This window comes from Mchenga conophoros, linkage group LG20 (genome assembly GCF_057382185.1).
Source record: "Mchenga conophoros isolate Kocher_MC1m ecotype Shallow Benthic linkage group LG20, M_conophoros_male_GT1.1, whole genome shotgun sequence".
Taxonomy (NCBI): Eukaryota; Metazoa; Chordata; class Actinopteri; order Cichliformes; family Cichlidae; genus Mchenga; species Mchenga conophoros.
Window position 1 is genome coordinate 33,525,887 of NC_140545.1, and position 14,651 is coordinate 33,540,537.

Here is a 14,651-nt window from a genome sequence, read left to right on the forward strand (position 1 = left end):
GCTGCTGTGCTGAAAACAGGCCAGAGTTGTACCAGAGCGTGAACCTGAATATGAGATCAGGCAAATATGAATCGAGTAAAGCTTTTGAATGTTTTTGATCACACTTCAAACAGTTTATGTAATAATTCTGATACACTATCTTGCCAAAAGTATTCACTCATCCATCCAAATCATTGAATCCAGGTGTTCCAATCACTTCCAGGACCACAGGTGTATAAAATCAAGCACCCAGACATGCAGACTGCTTCTGCAAGCATTTGTGAAATAACAACTCGCTCTGAGCTCACTGAACTCCAGCGTGGTACCTTGATAGGATGCTACCTGTGCAACAAGTCCAGTCGTGGAATTTCCTCAAATTAAATTACATCAGCTGATAGTGGTATTATAACAAGGTGGCAGTGATTGGGAACGATAGCAACTCAGCCATGAAGTTGTAGGCCAGGTAAAATCACAGAAAGGTCACAGAGATCACCAACTTTCTGCAGAGTCAGTCGCTACAGTCCTCCAAACTCTGTGTGCCCTTCAGATTAGCTCAAGATCAGTGCGTGGAGAGCTTCATGGAATGAGCTTCTACAGCCGAGCAGCTGCAGCTGAGCCTTACATCAGCAGGTGCGATGCAAAGCAACAGATGCAGCACCACCACTGGACTGTAGAGCATGGAGAAATGGTCTCTGGAGTGATGGCCCCTTCCTGTTCCAACATGACTGCGCACCAGTGCACAAAGCAAGGTGCATAAAGACATGGGCGAGAGAGCCTGCACAGCGTCCTGACCTCAACCCAACAAGACACCTCTGGGAGGAATTAGAGCAGAGACTGTGAACCAGGTCTTCTTGTCCAGCATCAGTGTCTGACCTCACAAATGCTCGTCTAGAAGAACAATTAAAAATTCAGATAAGCACCCCTTAACCTTCATAAAGCATTCCCAGAAGAGTTGAAGCTCTGGGTGGGACAACATTATATTAAACTCTATGGAATAATAATGGGACACTACTCGACTTCGTGTGTGTGAAAGCAGACAAGCAAGTACTTTTGGCAATATAGTGTAACTGCAGACTTTAGTTTGGGTTCATCAGCTCCTTCTACGGAGCAAACTTTGGGCTTCAGGGAGCGCTGCTGCACAGAGAAGCTAGAAGCCAGAGTATTTGGTAGCCTCGCCCTCATTGGTTCCTGGGTCTCTGTGTGTCTGAGCTACTGGCTCATGTAACTGTCCTCTCTCTCCTGCAGAGTCTCTGGAGCTGATCGCCACAGCAGCCGAACACTCCAACGCTGCCATCAGGAAGATGGTAAGATACTCTCACACATTCGACACCCGGAGCTGTGAGCCATAATCACCCCCGTCTGCCGCTGTTCACACCACATCACTCAGATAAATGTTGCCCGGGATAGATTAAAGCTCAACTTTTACTTCATCTTTAATTAAACTCTCCTGATTACGCTCATTAACTGCCCGAAGCTCCTGGTAAACACGACTGCTGCTTCAAAGGTTGGTTTATACTTCAGGTTCGAGTCTGCCTGAAGAACGTCGGGTACCCAGGTGGGTTTGCAGAGGTCTCTCAGCGATGGCGTGATTAGTATGGTTAATGTAAACAAGAGCATGAGAAGCAGAAATGTGGATTCTTGGAGTTCAGGCTGGTTTTTGCTGTAATGACTCAGAGGTCTGAGCCTCTCCACCTCCTCTCAGCGGGATGTTTGCCGTCGTCTCTAATCAGCTGTGACTGATTAAAGGAAAGCCGCTGCTGCTGATGTGAGCCGGTTTCACTCAGCTGACAGCTTTTTGGAGATTTGTGCAGGAGGCAGTGAGAAAACGCGACATAATCAGACGAGGACGTGTGAGTGGCATTAAACAAGCTTTAGAGGGAAGCTAATACTAAGAATACACTACAGCCGCTCATGGCGTTCAGTTAGACAGAGCTTAACTTCTGGACATTGGTCCAGACCCGATCACGGTTACCATGCTTACATTTTTCATATACTGCATTTCCTCCAACTTAGAAACGTGAGATGTACAGCTCAGATGGAGGGTTTGGACACAAAGTCAGAGGCAAAGCTCAGATGGTTTGGACATGTGCAGAGGAGGGAGGGTGGACGTGTTGCTGAAGATGGAGCTGCCAGGCAGGAGGAAATGAGGAAGACCACAGAGAAGATGGATAGAGTTGTGGTGACCCCTAAAGGGAGCAGCTGAAAGAAGAAGAAGAAGAAGAGGGCAGTTCCTTCAACCATTTTGCTGTGATTTGCCAGACTCCAGCTGTTTCCTTTCAGCCAAACATCAAATATTTTTACAGTGTTTTCCATCAGGCAGTGATAGCAGATTACTCCAGACCAGTACATATGTGTAGTATGTGCCCTCTCTGCACTTTAACCCTGTAAAGCCTGAACCATGAAATAAGATGTAACATTTTTGCTACATCTGGCTCTTGTTTTGCAGTTTGGTGCTCACAGTTTGTTCATCTGAAACAAAAACATAAAAGGAGTTTGGGTTTAAAGAAAATCACACCGATGATGTAGATGTCTCAAAGCTCGTGTGTCACATGGTGTTTTAGGGTTTTGGGGTTAAAACCTAAACTGAAAGCGCTCCATTCGAACCCTGATCTGTAGAGTCACCTCAGAGGGGATCCAGACTTCCTGTAGAGAAACTCATTTCAGGATGCCAGGTCGTCTCCCGGCTGACGACTCGCTGGAAACGCTAGAACTTTGCCTTCAGGCTCCACAGCTGTCCTAGTAATCTCACAGTTTGCCTTTTGTATCTTATATCTAAAATGTAGGTTTCCAGTGAACTTAAAATGCCCTAAAACCCTCATGTAGCATCGGCAGGAACATGAACCGCTAAGTGATTCTTTTATGTCTCTGCCAGGAGCGAATGAGGAAGCTGTTGAAGGTGTACGAGTTGTTGGGAGGAGAAGAAGACATTGTTAACCCAACTAACGAGCTCATTAAAGAGGGACACATCCTCAAGCTGTCCAATAAGAACGGGACCACGCAGGACAGATACCTGATACTGGTACTTCCCTGTCTGTGTCGCCTTCTCAGTGCTTTACAGAGTTCATAGGGTCATAGTAACAGTAATAAGCGACACCTGCCTCTCTCTGCAGTTCAATGACAGGTTACTGTATTGCGTCCCGAAGCTGCGTCTGATTGGTCAGAAGTACAGCGTCCGAGCCCGAATCGACGTGGACGGCATGGAGGTGAGCTCTCCGGCTTTTCTCACTGAAGACACTGTTAGACTCAGTGTTTTTGCATTCAGCCTTCAAACACCTTAAGCGCTCAGTAAAGTCAAGAATATTAATGTGATCTACAGACTAATAACAACTAGACGAGCACTCGTTCAGTGTCCGAGCTTCATAAAGTTGGCCTGGTGGGGTTTTGTGTTGTCTTCCAGAGACACAGACGCGCGGTATTAAAACGTGCATCCACCTCAGCTTTAACCGTCGAATAGAACTAACAATGATAAAGCGAGATCAGAGAGGATGATGATGAGCGTGCTCAGATTTAGCCTGAATATTTTTAACAAGCTAACAGAGAATTTCCCGCCTGTGTCCTCAGCTGAAGGAGACGAGCAGCGTCGCTGTCGCCAGGACGTTCCTGGTGTCGGGGAAACAGAGATCCCTGGAGCTGCAGGCCAGGTACAAACACCTACAGAGACAGAAGCACACTCAGTCCTGCAGGAGGACTCACTGTAATCAGAATCTGTCTCCCAGGATAAAAACACACTGAAGTTTGTTTCTCAGGTCGAGTTTTGCTCCTCGAAGATTTGACTGATTTTCTGTTGGCTTTGCAGGACGGAGGAGGAGAAGAAAGACTGGATCCAGGTAAGTGGTGCTGATGCAGCGGGCGTAGATGATCCGATACTAGCACGTTAGAAACTGCGGACCTGATGGGCTCGTGGTGTGCTTTCAGTCAGCAGTGGCGAGTACTGTGAAGCAGGCACAGGGTCAAACATAAGGTCTGGGGGCCAGAATCGGCCTGGCAAAAGACTCCAATCCGGCCCAACAGACATCTTTGGACAATACAAAAGAGGACTTAATTTTTTAATGGATTTTACAGCTACGGGCCATTCGATCCCTATACAACCGTTGCAAGAGCTTGGTTCGCATTGCCGGCAATAAGTCGGACTCGTTCCCGGTGGGTGATGGGCTCCGCCAGGGCTGCCCTTTGTCTCCGGTTCTGTTCATAATTTTTATGGACAGGATTTCTAGGCGCAGCCAAGTGGCGGAGGGCTTTCGCTTTGGTGGCCTCAGAATCTCATCTCTGATTTTTGCAGATGATGTGGTTCTGTTGGCTTCATCGGGTGAGGGCCTCCAGCTCGCACTGGAACGGTTCGCAGCCGAGTGTGAAGCAGCGGGAATGAGGATCAGCACCTCCAAATCTGAGGCCATGGTTCTCAGCCGGAAAAGGGTGGAGTGCCCACTCCGGGTCGGGGATGAGTTCCTGCCACAAGTGGAGGAGTTCAAGTATCTCAGGGTCTTGTTCGCGAGTGATGGGAGAAGGGAGCCGGAGATCGACAGACGGATTGGGGCTGCAGCTGCAGTAATGCGGACGCTGCACCGGTCCGTCGTGGTGAAGAGGGAGCTGAGTGTAAAAGCGAAGCTCTCAATTTACCGGTCGATCTACGTCCCTACCCTCACCTATGGCCACGAGCTGTGGGTAGTGACCGAAAGAACGAGATCGCGGATACAAGCGGCGGAAATGAGCTTCCTCCGAAGGGTGGCTGGCCTCTCCCTTAGAGATAGGGTGAGAAGTTCGGCCATCCGGGAGGGGCTCAGAGTAGAGCAGCTGCTGCTCCACATCGAAAGGAGCCAGCTGAGGTGGTTCGGGCATCTGACAAGGATGCCCCCTGGGCGCCTCCTGGGTGAGGTGTTCCAGGCATGTCCCACCGGGAGGAGGCCCCGGGGCAGACCCAGGACACGCTGGAGAGATTATATCTCTCGGCTGGCCTGGGAACGCCTTGGTATTCCCCCGGATAAGCTGGAGGAGGTGGCTGGGGAGAGGGAGGTCTGGGCCTCTTTGCTTAGGCTGCTGCCCCCGCGACCCGGCCCCGGATAAAGCGGATGAAGATGGATGGATGGATTTTACAGCTTGTCCAACTCACAAAGATGTCTCCCACAGCTGCTCTTAATGCACCAAAGTACTAAAGTATCAGATAAACTATATATAATATATACAATATTATTACAGGATAGTCTCGGTAACAAACTGCCTGAACTTTTCTGTAATTTTATACATTTATGTTTTTACAATTTAACCCCCAAAAGTTGTGCCTACAGATTTCTTTCATTATATATAATTACAGCAGCATTTATGTATTATGCAAAAATACTGAGACTGAGGCTGAAATCACACTTAAATTTGTTATATTGAGATATTACAGGGATTAAATGTGAAGATAAAGTGACAGGAAGAGGATTTTCACCATTCTGGCCCAAAGCCAGCTGTATGTGGCCCGCTGCTTTAGGACAAATTTCAACTTGACTGATAGTAATGAAGGATTTTCTTCTTCTTTTTTTAATGAAATCCACCCTTTACTTTGTTTACATTCAGGCCATCCAGGCGACCATCCAGAGGCACGAGCAGACGATGGAGAGTTTCCGACACTTGAACTGTTCACTCCGAGATGATGACTCCACGCCGCCTCACTCTCCGGTAACACAAACACTCAGCGACAAAATTGACCCCCTGACATGAAGAGTGGAGTTCTTGAAATCCCAGAAATCATTCAGTTGTGACTCATATTCTCCCGTCTCTGCCTCTCAGAGCTGTGCTGAGCTGGGGAAACGAGCTCCGACTCCCATCAGAGAGAAGGAAGTGACTCTGTGCATGAAGTGTCAGGAGCCATTTAACTCCATTACCAAGAGGCGCCACCACTGCAAAGCCTGTGGACACGTACGTTCTTCATCCATAACATCTGTCTGCAACACCTACAGACAATTTAAAATCCACAGCACTGGACGACACCAGCTGATGTTTGCAGCGTCTGCAACGCCAGTGTGATGTGTTACAACGCTCTCCACATTCAGACTGTTCCCAACACCAGCCCACATCTGTAGTGTCTGTGACATGTGCAGCATCCACAACACCTCCACCTGCTGCTCACATTTATTGTACCCAGCATATCAGTATATGTCATACATGAGCTGATGTGAACATCTGTCGTAGCCCAGCACCTGGATATTTGTAGTATCTGCAGCACGTGTCTGCCAGACGTTTGTGGCACAACAACATTTTCAGACTTTACACAGCGTTGTCATAGTTACCAATTGTGTGATGGTCTATGTCGACTCCAGGTGGTTTGTGGGAAATGCTCGGAGTTCCGCGCTCGCCTGTCGTACGACAACAACCGAGCCAACCGCGTGTGCATCGACTGCTACGCCACGCTCGTGGGCGTGTCGCCGTCTCCCGCCGGGCTGACCAGCAGCAGCCACAGAAGGCGCTCCATCCTGGAGGTGAGTGTGACCACGCTCTGACATCACCCGGCGTTTGCCTCTGTCAGATCTCCACGGATGGAGCCGCTTGCACATTTCAGGATTTCTCTTTTCAAAGATGCTCGACAGGTCGAGTGTCGCAGACAGCTGATTCTCTTCTCATCCATCTCTCGTTGCTATAGAAACAGGCCTCGTTGGCAGCAGAGAACAGTGTGATTTGTAGTTTTCTGCATCACATGGAGAAAGGAGGAGGGCGGGGCTGGCAGAAAGCCTGGTTCGTCATCCCCGAGAACGAGCCGCTGGTGCTCTACATCTATGGAGCTCCACAGGTACGCTATAAATTTACATTCATGTCAAATATATAAGAAGGCGCTTTCCTGTTAATCCAATTGAACAGGAACCGGCTGCAGTTCATACAGGGATCCAGTAGAGGTCGCTGCATCCCTGGATGGGAATGGAGATACAGTTAAATTTTTTAGCTGCACCTCCTTTCACCTCTGTCCTTTTCTTGTGAGCGCTCTGTACAAAACAGGAAATGCTGGGAGTTCTGGATTGTATTAGAAGCTCTCTGGTGGCATTGACAATCTGCAACCTTGCTAGTGCCCCCTACAGGCTTCTTTATTGATTACAGCCACAATATTAGCAAACACTGTCCTGCTGGAACATCAGCACCTCGTCCTATGGTGCCTTCTGTATGGAAGCCTGTTCCTGCCACTGAGGAAAACCTTTTTTGCCATCTGTAAGTCAGAATTTCAAGTTATTTCTCAGAAGTCGGATTTACTAAGATGAAGTTTGGAGATAATATCCCATAATTTTGATTTATGGATGATTTATTTGCAGTGGCAAAAAAAGCTTCCATACTTCTGTGAGGTCACAGAGGAAGCTTTGAAAAGCAAAATCACACTAAAAGTTCCTCCACTTTGTGTGACTCTGGTCAGGGAATAACTCTTTGTTTACATTATCAACCAATCAGAACACGGCAGACAGAAAATTATGATGGTGATGGAGGCTTCCAGTTTCTGTTCTGACTGGTCTGGTCTTTGACGTTGGGATGAAATCGAATTACACCCTCAATGAACTCAATTTATTCTTTTTCCCACAGGATGTGAAGGCGCAGCGCAGCGTGCCTCTGATTGGCTTCGAGGTCTCTCTGCCCGAGTCATGTGACCGCCTGGAGCGACGCCACGCCTTCAAGATCTCCCAGAGCCACCTGACCCTCTACTTCAGCGCCGACGGGGAAGAGCTGCAGCGGCGATGGATGGACATCCTGTCCAGGGCTGGGAGGGGGGAGGAGCTTCAGTTCCACCGACCAATTGTGGAGAGTCTTGAGGAGGAGGGGGAGGAGTTTGCAGCTGTGGCAGAGGAAGAAAACACGTGATTCTGTAGGACAAGGAATGATGGCGATGATGAAGATGGGGGGCCTTTAAATGAGGATCAGTTGGAAACCAGAAAAGAAAACAAACTGTTGTAGCTAAAATATCTCACACACACACACACACACACACACACACACACACACACACACACACACACCCACACACACACACACACACACTCTGCTCTCTCTGTGTATTTAAAGTTGCGTGGTTCGTCTGCATGATTCCTCCCGGCTGTCCACACGAGTTGGCGTCTCTCACTCTTTCTCTCTGTCTCACTTCACCTTTTTCTAACCAATGTTGAATCGGCGTAGTGGGCGGAGCCTCTTCTGACAGTTGTCTCTCCTTTGAACAATCACGTCACACTCATTCGAGTGTCCTGCGTCACCATTTTCTTGATTTCAGCACTCCCACGAGCCTCAGCTTCATCCGGAGTTATGACATCACCGTCGCGTCCTATTTGAAATATTTCGTCCACAAAGACCCGAAAGTGAAACGATGAGAGCCGTAAGGAGCACGTGCACCGCTCATTCGCTGGTTTTTAAGTCATTATAGTAACAATTCAACATTTTTCTCCCTGCTGTCGCGCAGATAAACCAGAAGACGCCACCTCTTGTTTGTGGCCACTTTTTGATACTTCACAGAATAAATAAAAATTCAGTATAAAAACGATCCGCACATGAATTGATAAGGACAAGCGTTATTACTTTCAGCTGCTGCAAACCCTGAAGCTCTCTGATTGGACGTTTCCTGGACTTGATCAACAATAAAGCACATCGAACCAACCCCACTGCAAGTCCTCCGCCGCCCACACTTTAAGTTCATGTAACCGGATTTCTGGTGAGAGTCTCTCGCTGGTTTGTAACAGGTTTGGTGACTGGGAGCAAATAAAGTCACATTTCCTCTACAAGTAATCAGAGGTGTTACTTCCAGGGACTCATGTTGAGAAATTTAACCCTGCGTGGGATAAAATCCTCGTTTAGATCTGGTGGAAAAGCTGGTAGAAGAACTGAGCTCCTCAGCAGGCGTCACAGGAAATGGAAACGACTTTTAAATAAGTGTGATGTGTCTGAGTCAAACAGCAAAAACAACGTTTCAGAACCACGTTAGTCTTCTCCTGATGTCGTCTCCCGGCTGGATTAATCCTCTATGAGCTCCTGAGCTTCCACAGAACATGCAGAATGTGCTCCAGCATAAAGCAGAGGAAGAACCCACAAACTGCAAGTAAAAAAAATCCATATGAAGATTCAAAACACAGTTATTATTTTGTATAAACACAAATATCTGACAAAACAGAGAAAATGTCAGGAGCGAGTAATCCGAGCATCCTTAAACTCCCACTTATAGTCAGATGAAAGCTGATTGGTTGTGGAAGTGTGACTCAGGTCCTGATTGAGAACAACAGGCTCCAAAGGTCAGACGTGTGAATCCCAAATGTAAGGTGAGGATGTGAATAAGCAGCAGGTTTCCTCCCTGCGTTAAAAAAGAAGCTGAGCTGTGCTAAAAAAGGTCGATGGTGGGAACAGCAGATTTGAAAAACACAAAGGAAGAATTGGACCGATGTTTCCTTCATCAATGCACTTAAATGACTTTTGGATTTTTACCGCCAATTTACCCCAGTGAAGAAATTCTGGCTTTCAACTTTTCAACCAATTGGAGGAAAGCAGCAGTTCCTCCGCAGCAGCCTCTGCTGTTGAGGTTTTAGCTGAAGCTTTCCTGCCCTCTGCTGGTAAAGTCCGGAACTGCAGTTAAAAAAAATCCCTGATCCTGTTCCTCACAGACCTGCAGAAAGTAGCTCAACGTTTGAAGTTTTATTTAAACTTCTCAGTCTGAGATATTTTTTCATGTATTTATTTCCTGAGAGGATGATGTTTGTTTCTCAGAGTTCAAACAGTTTCTTCAGTCCGACAAAAAAAAAAAAAAAAAAAAGCTGAATCAGACAAACTGGAAGTTTCTTGTATTTATTTATGCTTAACAACTGAAGAGGTGTTATTAACTGTTCAGTCTTCTGCACAATAATAATATTATTAATAATAATGAGTTAAATGTTGATGATTGATTTTCAGATTTTCTTTTGAAATTAGGATTTTCTGCTCTTGATCTTCAGAGGTTGGTATGAAAGGACTTTGTATCTCCTGATTTTGACCAAGAAACTCTTTCTGATGCAGATACAGTCTCAGTTAAAATGACTAAAAATAAACATTTTGACTTCACATGTTCTGATTTTGACATAATGTCCTAAATTTAATAGACAGTTCTGTTAATGTTTCATTATTTAATCTGACTGCGGTACAAACGGCAACATTTTAATGTAACACTTTGCATTCAGGAAAGAAAAGCCTTTCGAGGAGGTTCTCGTGTAAATATGATTCAGTTTTTATAATTATTAGGTATGTAAGTCATGTGGTCCTGTTAAACTACAACCTCCAAAATACTTTGCTTTTGTGAATGCAAAATGTCAAACATATAATTTGGAAGAAGAAAATGTTTATGTGGAGCTGAAAGGATTTATTTTGAATTTCTAGCTGCTCCCAGTGTCTGATTTTTGTGTTTTTTAATGGCAGTAAAATGACTATTTTGGATTTTTAGATTGTTGATTCAGACATTTGAAGACTTGGACTCTGAGAAACTGACGTTTTCTGACTTTTATTGACCAGAAGATTTATACGATATAAAAAATAATAATGGAAATAATCGTCCAATGAAAGGACTCTTACGATGATGTTTTTTGGATGTATAAAGTTTGGATGTTTTTAAGGACAGAGTCTCTAACAGGTCCTGGACCGGACTGCGGACCTTCACGTCTCTCTGGGTCTGACCCATTCGGTATTTTGTTTCCTGAAATGAATCCAGCGATTAGATGGAGCCGATCTGAACAGAAATCAAAAGAAAAACGAAAGGCTTTTGTTGTTTTTCTTATTTTGACTTGCAGTGGTTCAGTATTTCTCTCTCTGTCTCTATAAACACATTTTGGACAAAGTGTTTTGATAGTGGAAAAAAAAGCAGATATTATGAATATTATTGTTACACTACGATGAACTGAAACGACTTGTTGTTGGATATTTCTGTGTTTATGAGTCTGGATTGTGTTGATGTTTGCTTGATGCAAGTTGATGCAAGAAGAAAACAAAGTAAAGATTTTGTAAATATATAATTTATTCTCCCGTGACCCTGTCAGGTCATGTGACTGTGTAAAGGTTAAAAGGTTAACGCTTGCTGTTCCTCCGCACAGCCAGAGCCACGCAGACGGTTCGAGGACTGATGGGGTGAAGGTTAAAGGAACAACCTGACGTTTCAGTGACGTCTGTAGCTGTGAGATCGAGCACTGGAAGCAGGGGGAACCTGTTAGCGTAGAAAGGAAAAGAAAATACTGCCCGGCCAAAAAGAAACGTCACACATTCTTATGGTTTTCTGGACCGCCTTTAAATTTGTGGTTTGTGTCGACAAACCTGTGCATTGTCACAACACTTATTTCCATCCAGAGTTGTGGTCATTTATTGACAGCAAGGTCTTTGATGATTGAAGATTCGAATCCCTGTCTTAAAGATTCGGTTATGGTCTGGACTCTGTGGTGGCCAATCTGATTTGAGCCCGATGCATCCTGGCAAATCCAATCATTGACGTGGTCAGCTGACCTGTTCTAGGTCACGTAACATTGCTGAACCATGACCTGACCAACTGAAGAAACCCCAGATCATAGTCGTCATGACCTTTGTCCAGTGCTCCAGACTCTGATCTTTATACTCCCTAACAAATCAAAGCCATTCTTTTCAATTAGCTTCACCAATAATTGTTTTCCTTAAGGGGACACAGATGTTTTGTCCCAATCACTGCGTGTGGAAATTGATTTTTTTTTTACACGTTCACCAAACGTTGAAAGTGACAGCCGATCCCAATCGTTCAACACATTTTTCAGACCACGTATCTTTTTTAAAGATGATGGTTCAACACTTTCTGGATAATTCTTAACCCAGTTCTATGATTTTCAGTATCTCCTTTGCTTGAAGCAATAATTTGACCTTCTAGTAAGAAAGTAACGTGTTTTCCATGACCCAGGATACGTCTTCTGACACAGTTTTTAAAAAATAAGAAGCTACTCATATTAATCACTGGACTAATTATACAGAGGATGGCTCTTGCCCATTTGCTTATTGAACTCTAGATAGTGACTTTCTTTTTGGTTTGGCAGTGGATAAACTTATAAGATGGCTGGTAGAGAGGAGTGCAGTATGTCGATGTGGTGGTTATCTTTGAGCGGAGTTTAAAAGACGACGCTTTTCCAGGACAGCTTTCTAAAGTTTTCTGTCAGAATTGATCAAAATTCTGCTCAAGATGGTGGAAGTTGTAAAATTGGACAGGAAGAAATACAAGTGAAGAAAGTTAAAAGAAGTTGAAGAGTAATTGCAACAGGCTGCATGCAGCTGCTTTGCCTCATTAACAGACTGTTAATCAGTTATTGGTGGTCGCTGATAAAGCTAAAATACCAAAGATGTGCTTGTTCCTGCTCCTCCTTTCACTTTCTGCTGGACCATCACAGTTTAAAGGCCAAGCTACTCATCAAAAATCAGTCAAAATCATGAAACTTGTGTTAGTTATCGAGCTAATGACACGCAGCTGCTTTCTCTTAATGTAAAATGCAAATGAATAGGTTGGAAAAGCTAAGCTAACAGTTCCCCTTTGCTTCCACAGTTTGTGCTAAGCTACATGCTAACCAGAGCAGAATCTCTGGGAAGCGTTTCGTGATTCTGCATTACACAAACTTTCCTCTCAAAATGTGGAAGCTTTTCTTTAGCTTCTACCTCACCGCCTCGCTATCTGGTGCTCAGTCTGCACGTGGCTCTGGTTGCTACAGTGTGTTTTTTAGCGTGTTTTTGGCATGCAAAGCAGTGATAATGGAAGGAAATGGCCAGTAACTCAGCCTTATATAGCTCCCATCATCATCAACTGTTTTGATGTGGTGAAAAATGTGTTGCGTGGTCAATGCTTAAGTTGCTTCTTTTTGTTTGAGTTTTACTGAATCTTTTCTGTTGCCAGAGATCATTGCAGACTGGATTAAACTGTTCCTCACTGGTTCTGACGACAGTATATAAAGATGGACATAGCCACCATGAAGTTAGCCATTGGTTTGTGTGGAATCCATAGATACTGGATAATTAATGCTAAATAGCAAATTAAAGTAGTACAATTTCACTTAAAAAACAAGTCATAATATGTATAAGATAATTTTATTACATGAAAACTGTCAATTTGGTTCACTCATTGGATTTGAATTTGTTGGCTGTAACGTCTTTGTAGAGATTCTTCTGCCAATCAAAGTAGGGACGCCTCTAATACTGACAACTTAAGTATAACTAAGTTCACCCCACTACAGTTTTTATAAAGGTTTAAATTAGCCACAGAGACCAAACCCATGTTGTGGACCAGGCCGTAAACATGTTTGTTTCTGCTGTACACTCAGACATTTTAACATGGGAGACTCACTGTTGTAGGCCGCCTCAAGTGGCCAGGTGAGGAACTGCAGTTTAAAAACAATGGGTACTTTTTTGGGTACTAAAATAGTTCAAACCAAGCATGCTTGGTTTGAACTATTTTAGTTTTTGAAGCAGTTTAAAGAAATATTTGCATCCGCCTCAGCCCCTGATGCGGTTTGTAGTTTCAGAGCAGTGAAATGCTGGTGCTGGTCTAGGATCAGTTATTCTGTCCAAAGAAGAGAAACTGGCTTCTGTGTAAAAACTCCTCTAGTTCTGATTTTTGCCTTACAGCTTCTGAACTCTTCTTTGTGCCAATTCAGATGGGTGTCAGTATTTAGCCTTTCAGTCTGCAGCTTTATATTTATTTGTTATTTTATTCCAAAGGTGTTATTACTGCTTTTATTGCTCTTTTTATTATTATTATTTTAATTTTTTTGTTTTCTTTGGGGCAGTTCTGATGTGATCACAGGGGCGTTTGTGCTGTGGACTGTTAATGGCTGACGTTCCCACACCTCTGGTGTAACAGCAGCACCGTTGTGTATTCTTCTCCTTCATGTTGTACTTAGAAGTATATTGTTATTATTGATTGAGTATTGATTGATTGCAGGTTATTGGTTAGTGGCCGGCCACTGCCTTCCATGCTGTCGATGTCTGTTTCCCATCATGCCCCCTCTGTAAGAAGATAAAATGACAAGTGTTATAAATAAAATAAAAGTATAAAAACTGATGTGAAATGTCTGTCTGGATTTTCATATGTTGTCACTACTACTGCTGACATATTCAGAAAACTTTATTGAAATGTTGGGCAAATATTTACAGCTGAAGCAACAGCAAAAACAACAGCGCCATCTAGTGATGACAAAGAGCAATACAGCGAAGGGAGTTGAAAACAGAAAACATTGAATACAACAAGTGAATAAAAGGAATAAAAATTGAGTTGTAAATGTTACAAAGTTTATTAAGATGAATTATATACATATTAATTGTTATATTAGTGAAAGGTCAGCTCATAAAAGTGCTTAATTAAGCCAGACCCGTCACATTAGCTGTAGAAATTAAATGTACACTAACCGACTGCATCATTAGGTTCACCTGCTCAGCTCCTTGTTAGTAAAATATTTAATCAGCCAATCACGTGACAGCAAATCAATTCATTTAGACATGGTCAAGATTACCTGCTGGAGTTCAAAATGATCCTCAGAATGAAGAAACAAGGGGAGTGAAGTGATGTTAAATGTGGCATTGTTGTTGGTCTGAGCATTTCTGGGTGGGATTTTCCCACACAACCATCGCTTCACCGATAACGGTCTAAAAAAAATAGAAAATAGTGTCAGTTCTTGGGTAAAAATGTTCAGGTCAGAGGAGAATAACCAGACTGTTTTGATTAG

General features: G+C 44.1%; 1 protein-coding gene across 2 annotated transcripts in view; it reads left to right on the forward strand.

The window, feature by feature from the left end:
* The window catches only part of fgd1 (FYVE, RhoGEF and PH domain containing 1), a 43,874-nt gene extending 29,886 nt beyond the window's left edge, over positions 1 to 13,988 (forward strand). For both annotated transcript variants that reach the window (XM_085259236.1, XM_085259235.1), the window contains exons 9-18: positions 1,225 to 1,283; positions 2,852 to 2,998; positions 3,090 to 3,182; positions 3,541 to 3,620; positions 3,776 to 3,806; positions 5,536 to 5,637; positions 5,749 to 5,877; positions 6,279 to 6,437; positions 6,599 to 6,745; positions 7,519 to 13,988. In XM_085259236.1, coding sequence (XP_085115362.1) covers positions 1,225 to 1,283; positions 2,852 to 2,998; positions 3,090 to 3,182; positions 3,541 to 3,620; positions 3,776 to 3,806; positions 5,536 to 5,637; positions 5,749 to 5,877; positions 6,279 to 6,437; positions 6,599 to 6,745; positions 7,519 to 7,794 — 1,223 coding nt within the window. In that variant the 3' untranslated portion in view covers positions 7,795 to 13,988. The remainder of the gene's footprint in view (positions 1 to 1,224; positions 1,284 to 2,851; positions 2,999 to 3,089; positions 3,183 to 3,540; positions 3,621 to 3,775; positions 3,807 to 5,535; positions 5,638 to 5,748; positions 5,878 to 6,278; positions 6,438 to 6,598; positions 6,746 to 7,518) is intronic.
* The last annotated feature ends 663 nt before the right edge of the window (positions 13,989 to 14,651 follow it).